The 19,678-nt window shown below is 44.8% G+C and overlaps 1 protein-coding gene and 1 long non-coding RNA gene across 3 annotated transcripts in view; one reads left to right on the forward strand and one right to left on the reverse strand.

Moving 5' to 3' along the window:
- The first annotated feature begins 949 nt into the window (after positions 1 to 949).
- Positions 950 to 3,169, forward strand: LOC136300471 (uncharacterized). The gene is made up of 2 exons (XR_010723692.1): positions 950 to 1,030; positions 2,795 to 3,169. It is a non-coding gene; the product is annotated as an uncharacterized lncRNA (long non-coding RNA).
- The window catches only part of UBE4B (ubiquitination factor E4B), a 34,490-nt gene continuing 17,886 nt past the window's right edge, over positions 3,075 to 19,678 (reverse strand). For both annotated transcript variants that reach the window (XM_066202905.1, XM_066202904.1), the window contains 18 exons: positions 18,689 to 18,772; positions 17,070 to 17,126; positions 16,612 to 16,728; positions 16,398 to 16,496; positions 15,835 to 15,948; positions 15,175 to 15,373; positions 14,817 to 14,955; positions 12,581 to 12,680; positions 11,737 to 11,864; positions 11,281 to 11,379; positions 10,656 to 10,891; positions 9,783 to 9,909; positions 9,386 to 9,530; positions 8,168 to 8,302; positions 7,602 to 7,793; positions 5,263 to 5,437; positions 4,676 to 4,822; positions 3,075 to 4,368 (listed from right to left, as the gene is read on the reverse strand). In XM_066202905.1, the coding sequence (XP_066059002.1) occupies positions 4,310 to 4,368; positions 4,676 to 4,822; positions 5,263 to 5,437; positions 7,602 to 7,793; positions 8,168 to 8,302; positions 9,386 to 9,530; positions 9,783 to 9,909; positions 10,656 to 10,891; positions 11,281 to 11,379; positions 11,737 to 11,864; positions 12,581 to 12,680; positions 14,817 to 14,955; positions 15,175 to 15,373; positions 15,835 to 15,948; positions 16,398 to 16,496; positions 16,612 to 16,728; positions 17,070 to 17,126; positions 18,689 to 18,772 (2,352 nt within the window). In that variant the 3' untranslated portion in view covers positions 3,075 to 4,309. The remainder of the gene's footprint in view (positions 4,369 to 4,675; positions 4,823 to 5,262; positions 5,438 to 7,601; positions 7,794 to 8,167; positions 8,303 to 9,385; positions 9,531 to 9,782; positions 9,910 to 10,655; positions 10,892 to 11,280; positions 11,380 to 11,736; positions 11,865 to 12,580; positions 12,681 to 14,816; positions 14,956 to 15,174; positions 15,374 to 15,834; positions 15,949 to 16,397; positions 16,497 to 16,611; positions 16,729 to 17,069; positions 17,127 to 18,688; positions 18,773 to 19,678) is intronic.

Raw genomic sequence — 19,678 nt, forward strand, 5'->3', positions numbered from 1 at the left:
ACAGAGCCCTCCGCCGCGCCGCGGGGGCGCGCGAAGGCGGCCCCTGGCCGGCCCCAGCCAATCAGAACCCGCCGTGCGCCCTCGCAGCCTATCGGGAGCGGCGGCCGCAGCACCGCCCGCCGCGCTGTGTCCGTGCGCGCCGCGGCCGCGCTCCCGGGGCCGTGAGGGGAGCTGGGCGCGGGCACGGAGCGGGCACGGAGCGGGCACGGAGCGGGCACACGGCTCTGGGGCTGGAAACAGCGGGCACACCGCGTCATGTGCGGACACAGAGTGCGGACACCGCCTGTGGGAACGCGGTGTTTGAGGCAGAGAATTCCCCAGCTCCCGACTCGGTGTGATCCAGTGGGATTTGGATCCTAAACTAGGCCTAAGGTGATAGCTCAGAGGACAGGGATTAGTAATCCTTCCTTCCTCCCTTCAAAACGTTTCTTGAGCAGCCCGAGTCATTTTTTTAGACCTCATAATGTATTTTTAGCCAAATGATTAAATCTAGTCAATGATGCTGTATTAACTCTCATATTTTCAAGGATTTCAAGCATATTCTCATAGTAAATTTTTGGTTTTGTGGCAGTAATTCAGCTTTAAGTCCTCATCATTAGTAATTTGGTAGTTTCTGCTGTTATTTGAACTTTGAATAGTTCCTATTGGTGGGACAGATGATTTCACGGTGGTGTAACTGTGCTAACTTCTACCTAGCTCTGTGGAGAATTAGGTCAGCTATTCTCTCTGACAAGAAAAGGGCAGGAACACCTCAAAAAAACCTCAAACCAGTTTCAACATCTCCTGCAGACTGCCCAGATGGTGGGTGCATGCTGTAACCCTCCACGGCGACGGACAGAGCGATTAATGTGGCTCGGCCAAAGTTTGTGTAGTGTCTCCTAGGAACTGCAGTTCCTGCAGCAGGGTAATGCCCAAGTTTGGGGAGCGCTCACGCAGAACAGCTCCCGCACGGTAATTCCACCCTTGGTCACAGAGTCCTGAAAAACCGGCTGGAAACGGCCAGGAATGCCAAGTTACATGATGAAAAACGGTAAGGCAAGGAACGCGGCGATTTCTCGCATTGATTAGCGCAGAGGAAATGGGTCACTGCGGTCTCTGAGATACAGCCCCTAAAGCGGGGCGGGCTCGGGGTGACAGCGGTGACAGCGCTGCGGGGCTCACGGTGACACCGGGCTAACGCCCTGACCCACGGCAGCGCTGGCGGCCTGCCCTCAACAGCAGCGGCCGTCCTGGCCGCCCGCAGGGAGGAGCTGACAGGGACGGAATCGGGCCGTTCCGCGAGTGTAAATTGCGATACAACGGAATCAATTGTCCTGGATTGCATTGCCACACGTCAGCGCTTGCCCCAGGAGCTTCTCTGGTCTCCAGCGCAGAGCTGGAGGACAAGGAGAGAGCCGGGATCCGCAACGAAGTCCAAGGCAAGCTCACTTTGTGAGGGCGGTCCCTCCCCGGCCCAGGGACATTTGCATCCTGTAACGTTACAGGGACGTGTCAAACGTAAATCCACATCCCTCCGCTGATACTTTCTGCGATCGCTCATGCAAAGTCTCTGTCTTGCACTGAGGTTACAGTTGCATTGAAAAAGGTAAATGACACATTAGTGAGGGGAAGGGGAATCACCAAAAACTGCAGGCAGCACTTAGTTATTAAACCAAGAATTGTCACGCAACCGATAGACTTGTGTGGGAGATTGATTTTTAATTCAGCTTTGCTTTTCACTCACATGTCCACTCTCCACTGGAAGACAGAGGTTTGATTCGCTTTTGTGGCCAGACACAACAGAATGACACTGCAGTGGCTTGTACTAAAATACATTTCATTATTCCGCTCACAAATGCAGAATTTGGAAGAACACTTGTCTGAGCTCACACCTTTGAAATACCTGATACTCGTTGCCCAGATAAAATTGTTTGGCCACTCACGTGAAGCCTTCGTGTCTTGTGCAATATCTGCATTGACATGTTTTCCAATGATAGATGTATGCCATAATTAGACAAAACATTTCAGTAATGCACTTTGCTATTTATATTCCTCAGGTCAGAGCCTGATACAATGGCAGAGTAAATATAAATGGGCATTGTGTTTATTAAACACCAAACATAAATATTTCTATTTCCTCCTGGCAAAGCCCCAAACTATAGAATCTTCATTTTATAATCATTTTATAGTCGGTCAATAGAAGCAATATATGATACCGACTTGCAGAAAAAAAAACCCATCCTGTAAAGCCAGAGTTTAATCATCCTCCAGTAGAAACACACATTCACTACTGAACAGCTGTCCTTCACCAAACAAAGTACAAACTCTGGGATGTTCCTAGAGATTTAACGCAACAACCCTCAATAATGAGGGGACAGTTGAACATGTAAGAGTTTTTCTTTATACAGAAAGAAATTAGCTCTTCACTGCAGAAGAAAACACAGCTCGGCACAAGCTGTAACACCTCAGAATGTGGGCTGGGCTGGGGGGCTTCACTGGCAGCCTGCAGGTAAAAGCAGAGAGCCTTGAGCTGTGATTTACTGAAGAGGAAAGAAGAGGGAAATTGGAATTTGTGGAGGCAGTGAAGCTTGTAACTACAAAAGCAGTCGACAAACAAGCTTGTCTTCGGCAGCAGTCGATGCAGACAGCAGCTTTGGAATCTTCTCCCATCCTCAGAGAAAATAAAATACACATTGATGCTGTAAGAGGAAGCACCACTAAAACCCCACAAACAAACCAACCAGCCCACGACAGTACCTTTACCTTTTATAATTTAGAGTTTAAATGATAAAATTTATCATTTAATATTTTGCAGACCTAAAAGGTCACCGCTGGACTCTACACAACCTCACCAGAATTACCCCGGAGCTGTCACCAGCTGTCAGGAGCCATGAATAGGTGCTCAGTGGCACCTGCTTGGGAACACTCTTGAGTTTAAAGTATTACTGATATCTGTGTGCTCAGAAATTTTCCACATAATTTACTGAGTTATCTCCAGATCCTAAATCACTATCAGAAAACCTGAACAAAGACACCCAATCATCTGTACATTTTATATTTTCACTGACATTCTTACAAGAAAGACCAAGGAAACATTCCGTGCGAGTGTGTATCATTTATTGTAGTTCAAGAGAGTCAGGAATTGAACAGAAGACATGGCAAAAAAAAAAAACAAATAAAAGAAAAACAACCTTTTTTTTTTTTTCCAACTTAATTTTAAAACACTGTGGTTTCAAATCCTTTTTAAAAAGGAAATTCAAGTATCATATGCAGGGGGCAGTAATATAAAAATGTTTGTGAATATTTTTTTCTATTTTTTTTTTTAAAAACGTAATTCTACATTTCCTGCACCCTTTCTGCTTTGGTAAGGCCAAGCCATGGATACAAATTGGTACGCAACATAAAAAATGACCCCTGCCCCAAACTGCAGCCTCCAAGGATAAAAGTATCTGCTCTCAGCGGACAAGCTCCAGTGGCTCAGAACTGTCAGTTAGCATAGATCTGCAGCATTGAAAGAATGTGTTTTGTTTTTTGAAAGTCACTGAAATCCTGGTATTCCCAAGCGTCTCATTCATGGCAGCTGTTCTAACATATTTCTATCTCAAGGCTTTTCACAAGTACCAGAGCATCTTGATCAACATAAAGGAAAGGGACATCTCAAGGAAAGGAAATTAAAATTCGTATGTGAAGTCTTCGCTTTTTTTGAAGTTATCCTTGTGTCTAACACGAATTAAAAACCAAATAGGCAAACGTGTAATATAAAAATATGATCCCAAGATGAACACTTTGTTGCAGGCACAGTTATCGCACAAAATATGTTCTTTTAAGGGCAGGGGAATGATTTTGATTTTCAGAGGGTTGGTATTTTTTTTGCATTACAAAAGAAAAGAACAGCAGTGCAGGTTTGATGGGTGGAACAGAACAAAAGGAAGGGAAAGAGAAAAAAGTTACTTTAGCAGCAAAATGTCCAAGGTTCTAACCACAATCAAATTAACGGATATCTGGTGGTAAAAAACAAGGTTGAAGGGATGCTGCCCTGATCCATTCGTCTTTGCTAAAATAATTCAGCTGTAAAAACTCCAAAATGTGACAGACTGAAGGACAGTTTTGTAACGTAAGTAACTTCCTAGCTTGTCCTCCGTGTTATTGACCATCGTTATCACTTAAATATATGTACAAGAATTAAGCTGCTTTCCTCCTTGTCCACATGCTCCTGGTCACTACTGCAAGTCAGTGCCGTGGGCGTGCCAATGCCACCAACAGCTCCAAGTGTGTGTGCTCCACTCTGCCAGAACAGCCCACGCCCTGCTCTGCCCATTGCAGGGCAGTTCTAATGCTCATTCTGCTTGTCTCTCATCCAGGCTTGGATTTGCTCTTTGAGTTCTGGCACTAGTAAGGTAAAAAAAAAAGAGAAAAAGAGCAAAAAGAATGATTAAATTACTTGGTAACAGTACTGTGAGAAAGTCCCTGGTGACCAAGAGCTACTTCTCATTTATACAACCATAGTGTTTTTCAGCCCAGTAGTTATGAAAGCAAGGGTGTGACGGTGTTTTCCCCCAGAAAAAGGGAAAGCAGAGGGAATGAACTTCCCCGTGCAAGCTGAAATGAAGACCCGATACCTCCACTGAGGCCTCAGGCGTGCCCACGAACGCCCAGAGCTGCCCACAGGAGCGTGCCCAGCCCCGGTGCCACGTACCGGGCTCCAGCATGTTCTCCGTCAGCGTCTGGCGGTTGAAGGGGTCAGTGGAGGAGTTGAGCAGGTGCCTCAGGATGATGGACCTGTCCATGATGGTTCCTGAGGGCAGCCTGACGGGGTCCGTCATCAGGGTGTCCATCAGAGGATCTGAGGGCACGAGGGTCTGCTCAGCACAGCCAGGGACCAGCTGCGGATTTTACCCGCCCACAAACCCCCAGCGCAGAACCAACGCCCAGGGCCCCCAGCACACGGCTGAAGTCACACAGAACGGTTAAATGGACATAAACCCTTACAGCTCCTTCCCCTTTCTGACCTGGGACTAAGCATTCCCTACTGTCCCCCTGTTTTCACTTGGGGGGGGGTTACTTTTCACGTACATGTAAGCGAAGCCTGGCTAGCACTGGACAGTACAATCCCAGGCAAAACTGAAGGAACTCTTAGCTCTGTACTTTCTCAACTACATCCCTGAATTAGAGCAAGATGCAAGGCTTCATAAACAACCCACAGTCTCTATTAACACATGGAATCCACGCAACAAACGAAATCCCCCTGTCCCAGGTCGGCAGGGTTTAGAAGAGTCCACTTGCCTCTGAATTCATCTGGAGCATCGCTGTAATCAATCTCTGCACGGGCGTTCTTGGCAACAATTTCCTCCACTTTCTCTGCCAGCAGTTTGAATTTCTCTATTGCTATGGTGGACTTGATTCCAGCCTTCCTCATCTTGGAGATAACCTCCTCAAAGAGCTCTTTACTGTAGGACCTCTGCAGGCAAAGCATAAAAGGACAACTTGGCTGAGTCGTAGTATCCTTACATGCCATAAAAACAGTGAAGGGATTTAATGCATTTTTAAAACGGCATGAGGAAGGATCAATGAAACCTCAACCTTACATCAAAGCAAATAGCATGTAGGTAGCATTCATCTAGCACCAAAATGTCAACACTGAGGTAGATTTAGGATCTTTTTAACCTGTCGTCACCACCGTAGAATTGTTAAGGGCCGAAAAAAGAAAGAAAAAGCAACATCACCTACAGAAAATGAGGAAGACACTCAGAGAGGCTGACTACAATTATTAGAGCTGTTCTTAGACAAAACATCCGTCTTGCCATTTTCCTGTCTGTATTCTTGTTCTCACAAGTCTCGGCTGAAAATAAACCATAAAATGATTTTTTTAAACTTCTCTGATAATATGCAAAGAAGCAGTGGGAAAGAAGTGATTCTTTCTCCTAATCCAAACAAGAACCAACAAAAAACCCACCCCACAATGTTGCAAAAATAGTAAGACAGCCCTGAGAGACTGAATGCTGGAAATTGGCCCCCCAGTGCAGTAGGAATATCCAGAGAGACCAAATGCAACTGAAGCAAGCATTACTTTCAGTGAAAAAGAAAGTTAGGGAAGGACTTCTGTAGCTGTCTGTGTTCTACAGAGACACCATTTTCTTTCAAGTTCACAATGTCATGTTTTGACATAAACCTTTTCATGAAAAGTGTTATTTACTTTATTGCAAGGTTGAATTATATGACAAAGCAAAACAGACTGAGTCTCACAGATTTCTATTCCCCCTGGGATTTCTGCAGTGCTCAACACAGCCCCACGGCTTTGATGTGCACTGCAGCCCCCAGTGCCATTCGGCAGGCAGGACACACGGAGCCCTGCCCAGCACCACAACCGCGGCAACGTGCCCAGGCCCCCAAACATTCGCACATTCCCTCTCCTGCCTGCTGGGATGTGCAAACGGGACATCTCTCCAAATGCTTTAGAGATCCCACCATGATCCAGCAGCTTTTTGTTTGCTTTGGTTTTGCTGCCAATACCAGCAGCCATTAACCAACCGCACATTTCCTTGGTGTTTCTCTCCTGTCACTGACAGCTTCCAAGAGACTGGTCACTCCCCCCCCTCCTTTTGGTGAAGGGCCACTTTGTTAATTAAGCTTTTTTCCAGTTCTCACACCCGCAGGCTTCTTTCTTTTGAATCCCTACGTCAGGCTGTGCATTTGCTGTGGCTGGCATGGATGAACGATGAATAACACTCTCACTTTCACATCTACTGAACAGCACAAAAATATTCATCATACACATGCAGACACGTAAGGTCTGTTTCAGATGTGTTACTGGTATTATCTGCAATTATCAGAACTCATATAACTACAGAAAAACCATCCTGAGCTACCCCAATACTGCTGCTTCACGAAACATGCAAAAAGCTCCACGTGCTGTAAACCAGCTCCCACTAGAACCCCAAGCAGCTGCTGTGAACATTTCCCCCCTGGATGCTTTGCAGAGTTTGTATTACAAGACACGGGCAGGGACAGATGTGATTCAGAGTCTGACAGCATCACAAGAACACAGAGCTGGGCAATAGCTCATCTTGCTCTGAATATTACCACCAGGAGTTCAAAGGTGTCCTTAATTGTCTCATACATGCTGTGCCTTGTCAGCTTATTGCACAGCCATTTCATGAAGTGGCTTGGGAGGGAATACAGTTTGAAAACTGTTATTCTAGAGAATGAACTTGGATTTGTTGAAGGAGGCTCCTGGTCCCAGCTCTGCCTGTTTCAATGAGGAAGGGGAGGGAGGCAAAACTGCCTCAGTTCTCCTGCAAAGGGACAAAGTATTTCTGCTAATTTACAAAATCTACGATGAGGCTGTAGGCCATAAGCCCATCGTGCTCAGGAAATTTCCTGTGCCTGTGAAGTGCTGTGGATATTTGGGTATGTTTACAGGTCTGCAAAGCACTGGGGACACCCATCTACAAAGAGCAGACAGAATATGAACAGAAATGACCTGCTGAACGAAAACAAACTGCGGGGATGTAAGACAAACTGGCTGGCAGCACACAAGCAAGATGAAACGCTTCTAGAATGTTCTTCAAAGTCCTGTTTGTCCACAGAGCTTTTCCCTTCTCCTTCATCCTTCTGGAGCTCACCTGATCATCAGCAATTGCTTTAGCAAAGCGAGCACAATCCAGCTGCAGATAAATGTCAGTCAGTTGGTCCAACAGCTTCTTTGGTTCAAACCCGTATTTCTCTGGGTTTTCAACTTTCAGGTCACGGCACTTGGGGCCACACAGTTGCTGTAAGTTAAAGTTCAACATAGCAGCCAGCCGTGGTCCAAGTTCCTTCAAAAGCAAAGTGAAACACAGATCACAGTGTGAAGGCAGTGATAAAGAAGATCATCACTAGAGTTGCACACAGCAAGATCAGGAATTATTAATTAATACAATTTTCATTTGGTAGGCTTGCAGGAAGTGTCAGTTCTTTATGCAGGTTTGCCATTAAAAATGTCATGCAAACAGTTTCTGTCTGCAAGGATCACACCATCTCGGTGACTCAGGTAATGCTCTCAACATCAAATAACATCAACGGCAATTAGATTCTAATGAGTCGGAGAAAGGGGAGGAGAATGGAGACTAAGTGCTACCAAAGATCTCCAGGTTATTATCCAGAGATGTCAGAGAAGCAGGGAACCAGCTTAAATCTGAGCAGGACTTACAGGTCTGAGAAAAGGCTTTTGGACCTGCTTGGTAAGGATATGGAACATATCAACAGTTTCTGTTGCCAGGGCAAGATATGAACGGGACACGCGCTCGTCCTGAGCCAGCTGCGACTGCCGGGCCTGCTGCTGATCCTACAAAACAAACACAGGGTGCTCACAGGGCATGGGATTTCCTGCATTGACACTCACAAACCCTCACAGCCACCGTGCCAAGGGGAGCTAGACCACTGGCAGACAGTAAGTCAAACACAGATGTGGGACATCTTTTAACATAAGGTACAGCTGCTCACTTGTATTGCCTAGTACCAATGTCTGCACCCATTTTACAGAACTCTGCAACACCAAAAATGAATGCAAACAGCATAACAAGCCCCCGTGGTTATTGAGTTTGTTTACATCCTCTAACTGCTCCTCACAGCTGCAGAAGTGGGTTATGCTTCCTTTCCATCCAAATGCCAATATTTCAAAACCAGCTTGGGATCTGAGAGTCAAATGAAGCTCTCTCTAATTCTCTCTAATTTATGCACCATCATAAATAATAAACACTCCCCAGTGAAACAATCTGTAGATGATGTACCAGCTCATTTTGTAACTACAGTAATGGCTTTACCTTGCTGGTAGGCAGAGACGGGAAGAGAGGCTTCAGAAGAGCAAACCAGAATATGTTCAACAAACAAGATCTTTATAGCTTTTCCTTTTGTACTTTTTCTTTTTTTAAATCAATAACCTTAAAATAGAAATACCTGACATTGGTGGGTCAACACACACAATTACTGTTTAATCAGGCCAAGCTCTGAGGTACAGGACTATAATTGTCTGCATCGAATCTACCAAGGACCAATGCATTAACAGAATAAAAGCTTCTGTTCCTTGAAGTCAATTCACCTGGCGAGCATCTTCCCAAACCTCCTTCAGGAAGGTTAAAGTCTCGGTTTCTCCACTTAGAATTAAGTGCACAGTAATTTGAAACTTTATACTATTTCTACTTCACACCACTCTCTTTGCCAGCCACACAACGTCACTGGGCAGAATGACGGTGTTTTGCAGAATGTCATCCAGAGTGACCACGGCCATACGGGCAGCAAAAAAGGCATCAAGAACTGCTTCTCACAAGCAGCTCTTTGGTGCTGCCCCTTATAAAAACGGTTTTTTAATGGTCTTGTGTTGAAGAGTTAAAAATAAGTAAAGGGCACTTTGAAAAACAGCTCTGTTCACCCTGGGCAGCAGGTCCCATTGCTCTTTATTCTTCATCTCCTCTTGCACTTCATGGATGCGTTTTAGGGACTCCAGACTCTCATCCAGCAAGAAAGTTGTGTCATTTATCAGCATGTTGATGTAGCGGACAAACTGCTTCCCAGAGCTGAAAACATCAAACACAGGTATCACGGCAGAGCAGGTGGGTGTGCAGGGCAGGCTGCGGCCCCAGCAGCAGCTCCTGCCCCGCACGTTTCCACCAGCGACCCCATTCCCCAGGCCAAGCTGACTGCGGTGTCCTGGGCTCCCATTAGCAACACTCCAGCTCTGCTGCGAGGGGCTGCCACGTGAGATACAGCGGGAAGCAGCATCCCCCATCCCAATGGCAGTGACCTGCCCGAGACCGCCTCTTACTCACTTGAACTCTTCCATAAATGTACCATGGTGAGCTATATTCTGCCAGAGGCTTTTGAAAATGGTGCTGATGTGGTAGCGGATTGTAAACTTGTCATAGAACTCGCTAGTGGCTCCGGTGTGTTCCACATCTGCAAAAGAGAGCCCAGGAAAGATCCCAGGATTTCCCACCAGGATTCACTGGCAACACACCTCTCCCTACTGCCTCCAGTGTGACGGGCTTCAAGCACCCAGAGAAACTTTAAGAGATGAAATTCAGTTCCCATTCACAGAAGTCTCCACGTTAATTCCCATTTGAAGAAGCAGCACTGTACGTTTTCCAAGTTAGACCCAACCTCATTTCGGAAGGAAAACCCCCAGAAACCAAATTATGCTGCTCTATTCAACTCTGCTCTTCATCCCACAGTCTAAAACCTCACTAAGAAAACTCTGTGTACCCTACAAAAGTATTTGTTTTTGTTAGGGGCACAAAAACTCTTCTGAAACATCCAAATCTACAGGACTAGCAGAACTACAACAAGGAGTTTTAAAATCCCAACATTCCTTTAGAAGCAAAGCAAAGGAGCAGCTTTAATTTTGGCATCTGAAGACCACAAAGGCAACGGTCACATCCATTCACACTGCTGGACTTGTCAGTGCACAACAGCTTGTGAAAGGACTGGAGTTCTCAAGGTTCCCTCTAATGCTATTTCCCCCAGTTCCTGAGCTATAAAGCTTCATCTTCACAAGACTCAGGATCCATCAAGGGCTTTTTGGGGTTATTGGGGTTTTTTTGTTTTGGTTTGTTTGGGGTTTTTTTAATAGTTACAACAGCTAACAGAGCCTTTGGCCTTGGAACACTGCTGTGCACTCAGTGAGCTACAGACAGAGCACTTACCTGTGTAAAACTTCATCAAGGAGGGGACTAACAATTTAGTGGAGAGAGGGTGATTCTCAATCATCTCAAAGAACTTCTGTGTCCGGGGCTGAACAGCTGGATTTGTCATGAACATCACTTCCACCAGCTTGGCTACTAAGTAAGGATTTCGGATGTAGTTCTGGTTGCACAGCATCACAACAAGGAACATCACTATGTCCTGAGTACAGGGCTCATACAGCACCTGAGGAGCATATCTGGAAACAGGAGAACTAAATGAAAAACCCCAACCCTAATGTTCTACTTCTAAGCTATGGATTTAAAAACATGTCATTCTAGTGATGATTTAACATGTCACAAGCTCAAAGGGTCTCACTGCAAACCATGAAGAAAATTCCTGGGGAGAGAACTAAAAAACTTTCAACTTTCTCTTTTCCAAGAAAAATCTCGGTTTGAAGGGGCTGTGGAGCCATCTCTGCATTACAGCTGCAGCAAAGCTGCCCTGCCATAACCTTATGGCTGCTGTTAACAGCCAGAACATTAACTGCACAAAGAAAACTCCTTCTGCACCCTTAATTCATGCACGTGCCACCTGCTAACGGGACAAGCGATAGTACAAGATTCCTTTGAATATAACTCCACTTACTGTACAATAAAAAATAAAAATTCAGCAACATCTTCCACATAAAACTCCGGCAATGATGCAAATACTTTCGGAACCTCAGGAGTTAAAGGCAATTTTATGCTGCAAAACAGAAGAGACAACAAACAGGACGGTAAACCAGCAGGGCTAAGCAGAAAGCGTCATGTGCCCACTTATGGAATTCTTCCATGGGAACTCTTCATAAGAATCTGAAACTGACTCTTTAGAACCCCATGTCAGAGCTGCAAGGGTACCAAACATACCCGAGGGAGCCCCCAAACCCAAGCGAACATGAAACTGAGTAACAGACACATCCCATACAAGGACGTGTGGCAACAACCACATAACAACTCAGATACTGCCAGTAAAAATAATTCTAGAACAGCTAAATTCAGAGAGCAATCTAACACGATCTGAAATGCCTTTGCTCCAACTCCCACAGATAAACCTGACACTCACTTGGGATAGGCAGGGTCAAGGATGCGAAGCATCAGCTGAATCACCATGCCATAGAAATTCAGGCACCTCCTGAGGAAGTTTTCATCCAGCAAACCAGCATCTGCACAAGCCTTGCACCTCACCAGTTTCTGCAGGACATGAACACAAAAACTAATCCAGGGCACGAGAGCGTAAAGGAACGTGAGGCCTCTTCAAGATAATCAATATACCAATGGATCACGACAATTACACAGCGGTCTCCTCCTACAATACACCCTTATTTCACGACAATAGGGCACATAACTCCAACTCAGCAAGTGAAACACAATTTAGAGCTGCAGGGACAGATGTGCCTTTCACAAACTTTATGGGAACAACGAAAGAAGGAACAAATGGATCAAAGTGGGAAAATGTGTGATTAAAGCCATTTCGGTGGACAGAAAATTTGTGCCAATTTCTATGAGGAAGATGTAAGCGGAACAGGCCTTCAAGAAACAGAGCACCCCAGCTTCCTCATCCTTGCAGGAATTCTGTGTGAGATCAGTGACTTGAGAGTTCTTATTTGTGCATGGACTGTGCGCACACAGCTACTCCTGAACAAAGCACAGTCTCTTGGCTTGGTCTGTCTCCAATCAAGAAACAGAATTTTCTTTCTGGTGTTACTTTGAATCTTAAATTCACCACTGATGCTGTATTCTATCGTGAATATAACATCTACATGCAGTGCAGCACCCCCAGGGGTCAGAAGTGCAAACCCACCGTTTTCAAGCAGCATCAGAGAGAAGCTGCACTTAAACATCAGGACACAAAGCCAAGTCACAGAGGCCACAGAAGTGTTTAGCTGAGAACTGAATCACTTACAAACCTTAAGCTGTGTCTTGCACCGTTTCAGCATCTCTCGATGCCTGGTGGCCAGAGGAGAATCCTTCCACTGACTTTCATTGTTTTTCAAATCTTCAACAGTCCTGAAAACCAGACGCAGGAACTGGTTATCATGACAGAGGGGAAATGTGCTGCCAGCACAAGGCATTTCACTGACTTATCTGCTACAAACCAAGTCGGGAAAACGCTGTCTGTTTTCAGAGAAATTACCCATCATCATAAAAAGAGAAATAAGTTGCTTTTGTAAGTGCAGACTGAACAGCCAGAACTCAGAGGCACCACAAACACCAGCTCCAACAGCCATGACTGTCAGACACAGCAAAGGCATCAAACACAAGGGCTCTACCCTGCTTGACAAACTGATTTTCTCCATGGTACTTTAAAAAAAAAAGCCTTTTTCCACACTGAAGTCTATGGTCACCCTAAAGGAAGGTTAAAAGGATGCCATGAAAATTAAACCTTAAGGAAAGGATGGTTCAGTTAATGAGACAGAGGGTTCATTCATCTTCTAGTATCAAAAAGGAAACTGGAAGACAAAATCAGCTACGGAAGAAAAAGATGGCCAGCAGAAAGTCTTGCTAGAAACAAGAAAGCTGCAGGTCTGTACCCTGTGGATCTCCCCCCTTTCTACTATTGCAAATGATTTCTCAGAGGTTTGTTCTATACTTCTCATGCTCCACTCCCAAGAAGACTGAGGCTTGTAGAAGAGCTCAGGACATGAACAGCCCATGGTCTCCCTGTCGGTGGAAGGACCAGAAGGACAAGGGGGTTGATATTCCTCCCCCTGCTTACCCATCTTCTCCTGCTGCCCCACAGAAAAGAGAACTCAAACGTACATTACACACGCCATTTGCATTAGAAAAACTCTACAGACTCACGTATGTTAATCCTTTTCAGGAAGTGCAGCTGATTAGAACCAAACTCATACACTGAACTGCACAAACACAGTCCCTTTTCACCCCTTCTCTAAACACAAATTCTCTTCCACATCAATCTCTGCCTACAGCAGACAAATATCCAGTGTAATTTCTTTACTAACAAGATCTAAAGACGTTCCCAATGTTGCAAGCAACTGAGCAATTCATGGAAAATGCTGAAGCCTGAACTCCTATTGCTGCCAGTGAAGCCAAGAGCTCTTCCCTCTGCAGCGCTGGATGGGGCCTGCTGCATCAGCAACTCCCGTGAAACAATTCTAAATAAGGAAAAAGCAGCAATTCCTTTTTCAAGCCAACATATGGCTTTTTTACAAGTAATCCACAGGCTGTTTATAGGAAAATAGTTTTTCCTTTAACATGCACTGACTCTTCCTGCTCTGCTCTCTGCTGCTTCCCAGGTTCTTGGCCTGCATATGCTTTAAAAATGGAATCATTTCAAATGCAGTCCAAAAATCCTGTAATGAACTCATGGCATTACTGCCGAGGAACATTTACCAAAATGCAGTGGGTGCAATTATAAACAATGGAAAATACTGATGATACAAAAATCTGTTCTAATTTTAACAGAGTATTCTTCAAGGTTTAGCAACTGTAAAAGTCTATTTGAGTTTATGCCAAGAGAAATGGAAAACAGGAGTATCTTCGTGTTAACACCACAATGCATTTATCATTTTTAAAACAGCAAACCATATGCTGAATTACATGTAGAGAGCAATCCTAAGAGTTCACTGCTGAAGGCTTCCTTCCCCTGCCCCAAGAGTATGACAAATCCTCCTGTCTCAGAAGCTGAGGGGAAGAAGGCAAATATCTTCTGGGATGCTCAAAACAGCTCAGGCACAGCTCCCAGTGTCTCGTTTCTGCAATCTCAAGTCACCCGCAGAGTGACCCGATTATCAGCCACGGAACCTGGCACACGCTCCTGCAGCTCTGAGGCACTGCTGCCACACCCCGCCAGCCACGCCACAGCTCAGTTATGATGAACACTTTTAGGTACTGTCATGAATCCTAGAACGTTCTCAAGGGAGGCATCTTTTAAATTGAATGGTCTTCTCACCAACTTGAGCTGCCTCGTGTAACCACCAGCCTCCATCTCAGTATTATTTCAATTCCCGGGCCCCTCCAGGCACCCGGAAACCCCCAAGGGCCAAAAGCAGCCAGAAGGCCGAGGCGCCTGCACTCGGCAGCAGTTTCACCGAACCCTCACCGCCCCGTCGATTCCTTTATCATCTGGTGAGGGGGACACGGGGCTGCAGCCCTCAGCCCCCCAGAGAAGGCCCTGCAGACCTGTTGAGCTCCCTGATGGCGCGCAGCCTGCGGATGTAGCGACGGCAGCTGGGCAGGATGGACAGGTGGTGGGCGTGCAGGGTGAGGAAGAAACATTCCGTGGGGAACTTCGGCTCAGAAAACAGAGACTGATCCCTGTCTGAGAAACGAGAAACAGCAGAGGCAAAGACATTAAAAAATGAACTGCCTTATCTAGGGTGAGACCTCGAATTCAACTTTCCATAAAACAAGGGAAAGCAGACAGCATCAAGAAAAGGGATTTAGGAAAAGGGAATTCTTTGCTGGACCCAAGTACTTCCATGTACCTCCACACCAGAAGGCACAGTAACGCTTAACATATCTCAGTAAGAGTACTAACAAAGTTCAGCAATCCAGGCTGCAACCTCCTCCATGGTTGCTTTCACTCTTGTCTCATCCGTGGGAAGCTCGATTCGACACCTGGGGTGGAATATGTACATGGGATCAACCGTTTCCAGCTTGATCTTCGTACTCAGCTGCTGTAGTACCCAGAGGAAGTTGAGCATGAAGCCATCTGTAGACACCAAACGATCATCTGTCTGTGGGGAGAGAAAGCAAAGGGCTGAAGACAGGAGCTGAGGACAGGGGGCCAGAATCCCATCCCTGTGGTTTCACTGGAGCCAGACCACTCCAAATCCGCACTGCTCCTTTTACACACGCCACACAGAGCCCAGCACTTCACTAGTGGGGAAGGCAGAGTGTTAAACACGGGCAGTTGGAATGATGCCCTCAGAAATGGGGCAGGGCATTGAACATGTAATACAGAAGCCCTGTTAACGAAGTGACATCTCAGTTCTAAAAGAGGAAATAAACTGTTAAAACAGGTAAAACAGATCAAATTCAGAAATGGAAGGTGTACTGAAACAAAGACAGGGCTTCTTGCCCGTGGCAGCAGGCACTGAAAACTCTTTTGTCCTCCATTCCAGACCAGCACGGCATGAGCCACGCAGTGCTGTTTGTGGCCGGATGAATCACAGGAAGAGCATTTCCCTTCATTTACCTGCATTTGAGCCTTCTTCATGTTGGCATTGACCACAGCTGCCATGTAGCCGAGAGCCGCCTCCCGCGTGTCCCCGTTCAGCAGGATGCTGTGCAGGATCTTGAACAGCTCTTGCTGCAATTGCAAACAAACACTCTCAGCACCACAGTCCTGCTTCCTGCTTGTCTGTGCTTTTAAGTTCTACAAAACTCACAAAACTCAGAAAAACTTCTGTTACAGACTTACTGCCACTTTCAAATGCATGTGTTAGTTATGACATCACTTAAACCAAAGATGCAAATACAAGAGTAGTGCCACACACCACTAACACAGTACGTATTTACTCATCCTTCAGCATGACCTGTAACTCATGACTAACTGATCTGATATTTCCTGAATTGGCTTACAGCCTTAGAGAAATATTTGTAGCACTCTAATCCTTCTCCCCCAATTCATTTCAGCCATATCCTGAAAGATTTGTGGTTTAAGACAGCAGCTAATTCTTTTGGATAATATTCTTCATCTATGTCAAGACCAAAAAGCCCACACATTATGCTGTTTTGTCAAGGAATGAGAATACTTACCCTTGCTAATTCCAGGTAATGTTGCAAAGACTGGCTAACAACGCGGGTGTTCTCAAGAGTAATGGCAGGCCCTGAGAAGTACTTTTCAACTACTTTGTTCTGAAAGTAAGATGAATATTGGCAAACGTGTCAAAATGTTCTGGGGAAGAAAAAAACCCCCTAACAACAAAAGAACCCCGCCATGCTATTGCCAGCATCCTTCTGTGCCACTTACATCATCTTCAGCAAAGACAGACAGACTGAAGAAGGCTCCAAGGTAGGAAAGTCTTTGCAGTTCTCTTCCTGCGCCTGTGCTTAAAGATTTAGGCAACCACAAGGGCAAAGAGACAACCTAAAAACAGGAGAAACAGCAAGTTCTTCAAAGCTGCCATGTCAGCCTTGCCACCTTCCAGAGTCTGCCACACACCCTCCAACACCCAGTCATGGCAAAGTGGAAACATCCCCTCAGTATTCCAGCAACACAAGCAACTCGTGTTTGCCCCAGTTTTAATAAATTCTCTGGGTAAAGGACTCCCTCTACCAGCTTCACTTACACTACTCTTTTGCATGAGAGGCTCCAGTAGCTCTTGCTTATAGTTCTGGAGAACATTGATCAACGGGGATTGTACACCACCACCAAAACAAGTGACTTGGTTCTTTTAACTTGAAAAAACTCAAACTGGAGACACTCACCAAACTGCACATGGGGTGTGTTTTCCCAAACTTGATTTCACAAAGTTCACATAGTGCCTATAAAGAAATCCCAGTAAAAATTACTTTTTTGAGTAATTCTTAAGTCACCTATCTGCAACAAATAAGGTTACTATGATAAACTGCTGAAAGAGCAGAACCTCTCCCTTGATCAGTGGAAAAACTCAACAATCACAGTGAAGGTGTCCAAAGAGAACTAAAGCACACCCTGCTCCCATTTTAGCTTTTCCATCTGCTCCAAGTTGTCTCAAAAAAGCCAACACGTCTCACAGGATAACAAATTATTGCACTTATTTCAAGAGTCAGCTGTGCAAATTGTTGTTTGCTCAGAACACGACAACGCCTGTGCTGGACTCCTGACCTGCCCCATTAAAACCAGTAACAATAATAAAAAGAGCAATTGTTTGACCCATACACCAAGGCCTTTGTCTTCGGAATCAGAGTGGAAAAACGTCAGATGAACACAGAACCCAGGAACAAAGAATCCTATCCAAGATCTCCAGCTCACTTTCGACTGCAGGGCAGAAAGAAGCAAGCAGTCGTGACAGAGAATTCTGGAAACACAGAGACACTGCTGGCTGTCCCACTTGTCCTGTGTTACATGCTCTCAGCCTTCACTTTTACTGCAGCGAGTAACTACTACTCCATCCTTTTGTTGCACACTGAGCCAACCAGAGATAAGGAAAACGCAGACTCATTTTTGAGCAGTTCTTCTTTGCAGCCAGCAGCCAAATTTGTAGCAGTTCACAGACTGGGAGGATAACAAAGGAGCAGGAAAACACGAAACCAGAAAAACGAAGGTTTTTCACCCAGTACTAGAATTACTTAGTTTGATTTGCAGCACCCCAGCGCAGCTGATTTCCTTAAGTACAAACTAAACCTGAGATGCAGCAGGCTTTTCTGGCATCATACACTCAAGATCCTAAAAGGATCTGAAGGTGTTAAGTTGACAATGCTCAATTGACCAAGAATCCAACTTGCTCTTTGGTGGCCAAACACACTTTAAAAAGACTGGTTTGTTTTGTCAATAAAAGCAGCAGGAGGGAAGCAGACTTAGGACTAAAGTATGAATTTTAAAAAGACTAAAAATAACGCCCCCAGCTTTTCGGCCAGGGAGTATTAGGATATTTTCTCAGTAGATAAGACTCCAATTCAAACAATTTGGGGTTTAATGCAACCCATTTGAGTTTCCTCACATACAAAAGTTGAGTCTGAACATACAGTGGTATGGATATTGGGTGTTATTCCCCAGACTGAAATTGAGAGGAGTCTATTGGGATTTTATAACCATCCACAGTATTACAGTTATGCATGGTGACAACCATACATTTGATTAATTTCATATAAGCAGTTTACACTAACATTTGAGTAGTGCACTATACAAGCAGTTTTCATCAAGCTTAAGACATTATTGGCCTCACACTCTACTGAATTTTTAATGTTCTTTACGCATCCCATGCCCCATTAATCTTCTGACAGAAGTTTAATAACAATCCCCTAACCAAAAAGAATCCCCAGAATGTTGAAGTGTTATCATGCTTAGAATCTGCATATTATCAGTGAACATAAAGGAACTGTTTCTAGAAATGGACAGGCCTTACCATAAGGGGATATTTAAAATTGTCACTATCAAGGGAGCACTCTTTGGAAGCCACAGCCAGGCCTTGTAAGATGGGAATAAAGATCTGTAAAAACACAAGTAAATTACTTAAGAACAGGAAGCAATCAAATGACTCTATTGCCATGCAAAGCATGAAATGTCTGTTCATTCTTCAAACAGTGCAACTTACACAAAGCAAAAACTAAGATTTTCTTTTTTTTTTTACATTTGTATCAGCTAAGCCTGAAGGCTTTAGAGTATCCTAAGCTAAAACTCAACCTGTTTGCTGTAGGCTGAGCAAGGGGCTGTTGCTCCACTGAGTTCTCTGCAAGCAAGGTCTGTGTGTGTTGTCGACACAAACAAAGCATGGGCTCTGTACAGGTGTCCAACAGCCTATTGCCCAAATGGGGAATCATTTATTTGTCTGTGCACTTGGGGCAATAACACAGCTCTGATTTTGCATGATGTATAAGCTAGTAAAGATAATAAGCAGCAGTCAAGGGTTCTTAGGAAAGAGGAAGTGACTTAACAGGAACTTATTAATCAAAAGTAATTATACCCATTTAGTAAGTCCCAATGGCACAGTTCTCACAACTACACCCTCACAAAATAAACCCAGAGTAATTCTGCAACAACAACAACAACAGGAGTCCCACTGAATTTTAAATTATATTGTGTTCCTCCTGTGAAGAGACAAAAAATATTATTAAATCATATTCCAGAAAAACATTATACAGGTGGCCATGTGCTTCAGCTCCAGGAATGCTTCTCTTCTCCGGGGCAGCACCTGTAACACTTTCACAATTGCTTTTTGTCAGTCTTAAATGTGCTTTCAACTATGTGAACCTTTACTAAAAGGAGTCCAGACAGAAACATGAATTATTAACAGCTCCTTGCACTACACATAAAAATTATCTAATGTCATTCTTTGCAAAACTGGAAGGGTCAAATGCCATTTCAAAGGCCCCTTTACAGCCAAATCACACCACCC

This window comes from Chamaea fasciata, unplaced genomic scaffold (assembly GCF_029207755.1).
Source record: "Chamaea fasciata isolate MVZ Bird 193981 ecotype frontalis unplaced genomic scaffold, bChaFas1.0.hap1 SCAF_23, whole genome shotgun sequence".
NCBI lineage: Eukaryota > Metazoa > Chordata > Aves > Passeriformes > Sylviidae > Chamaea > Chamaea fasciata.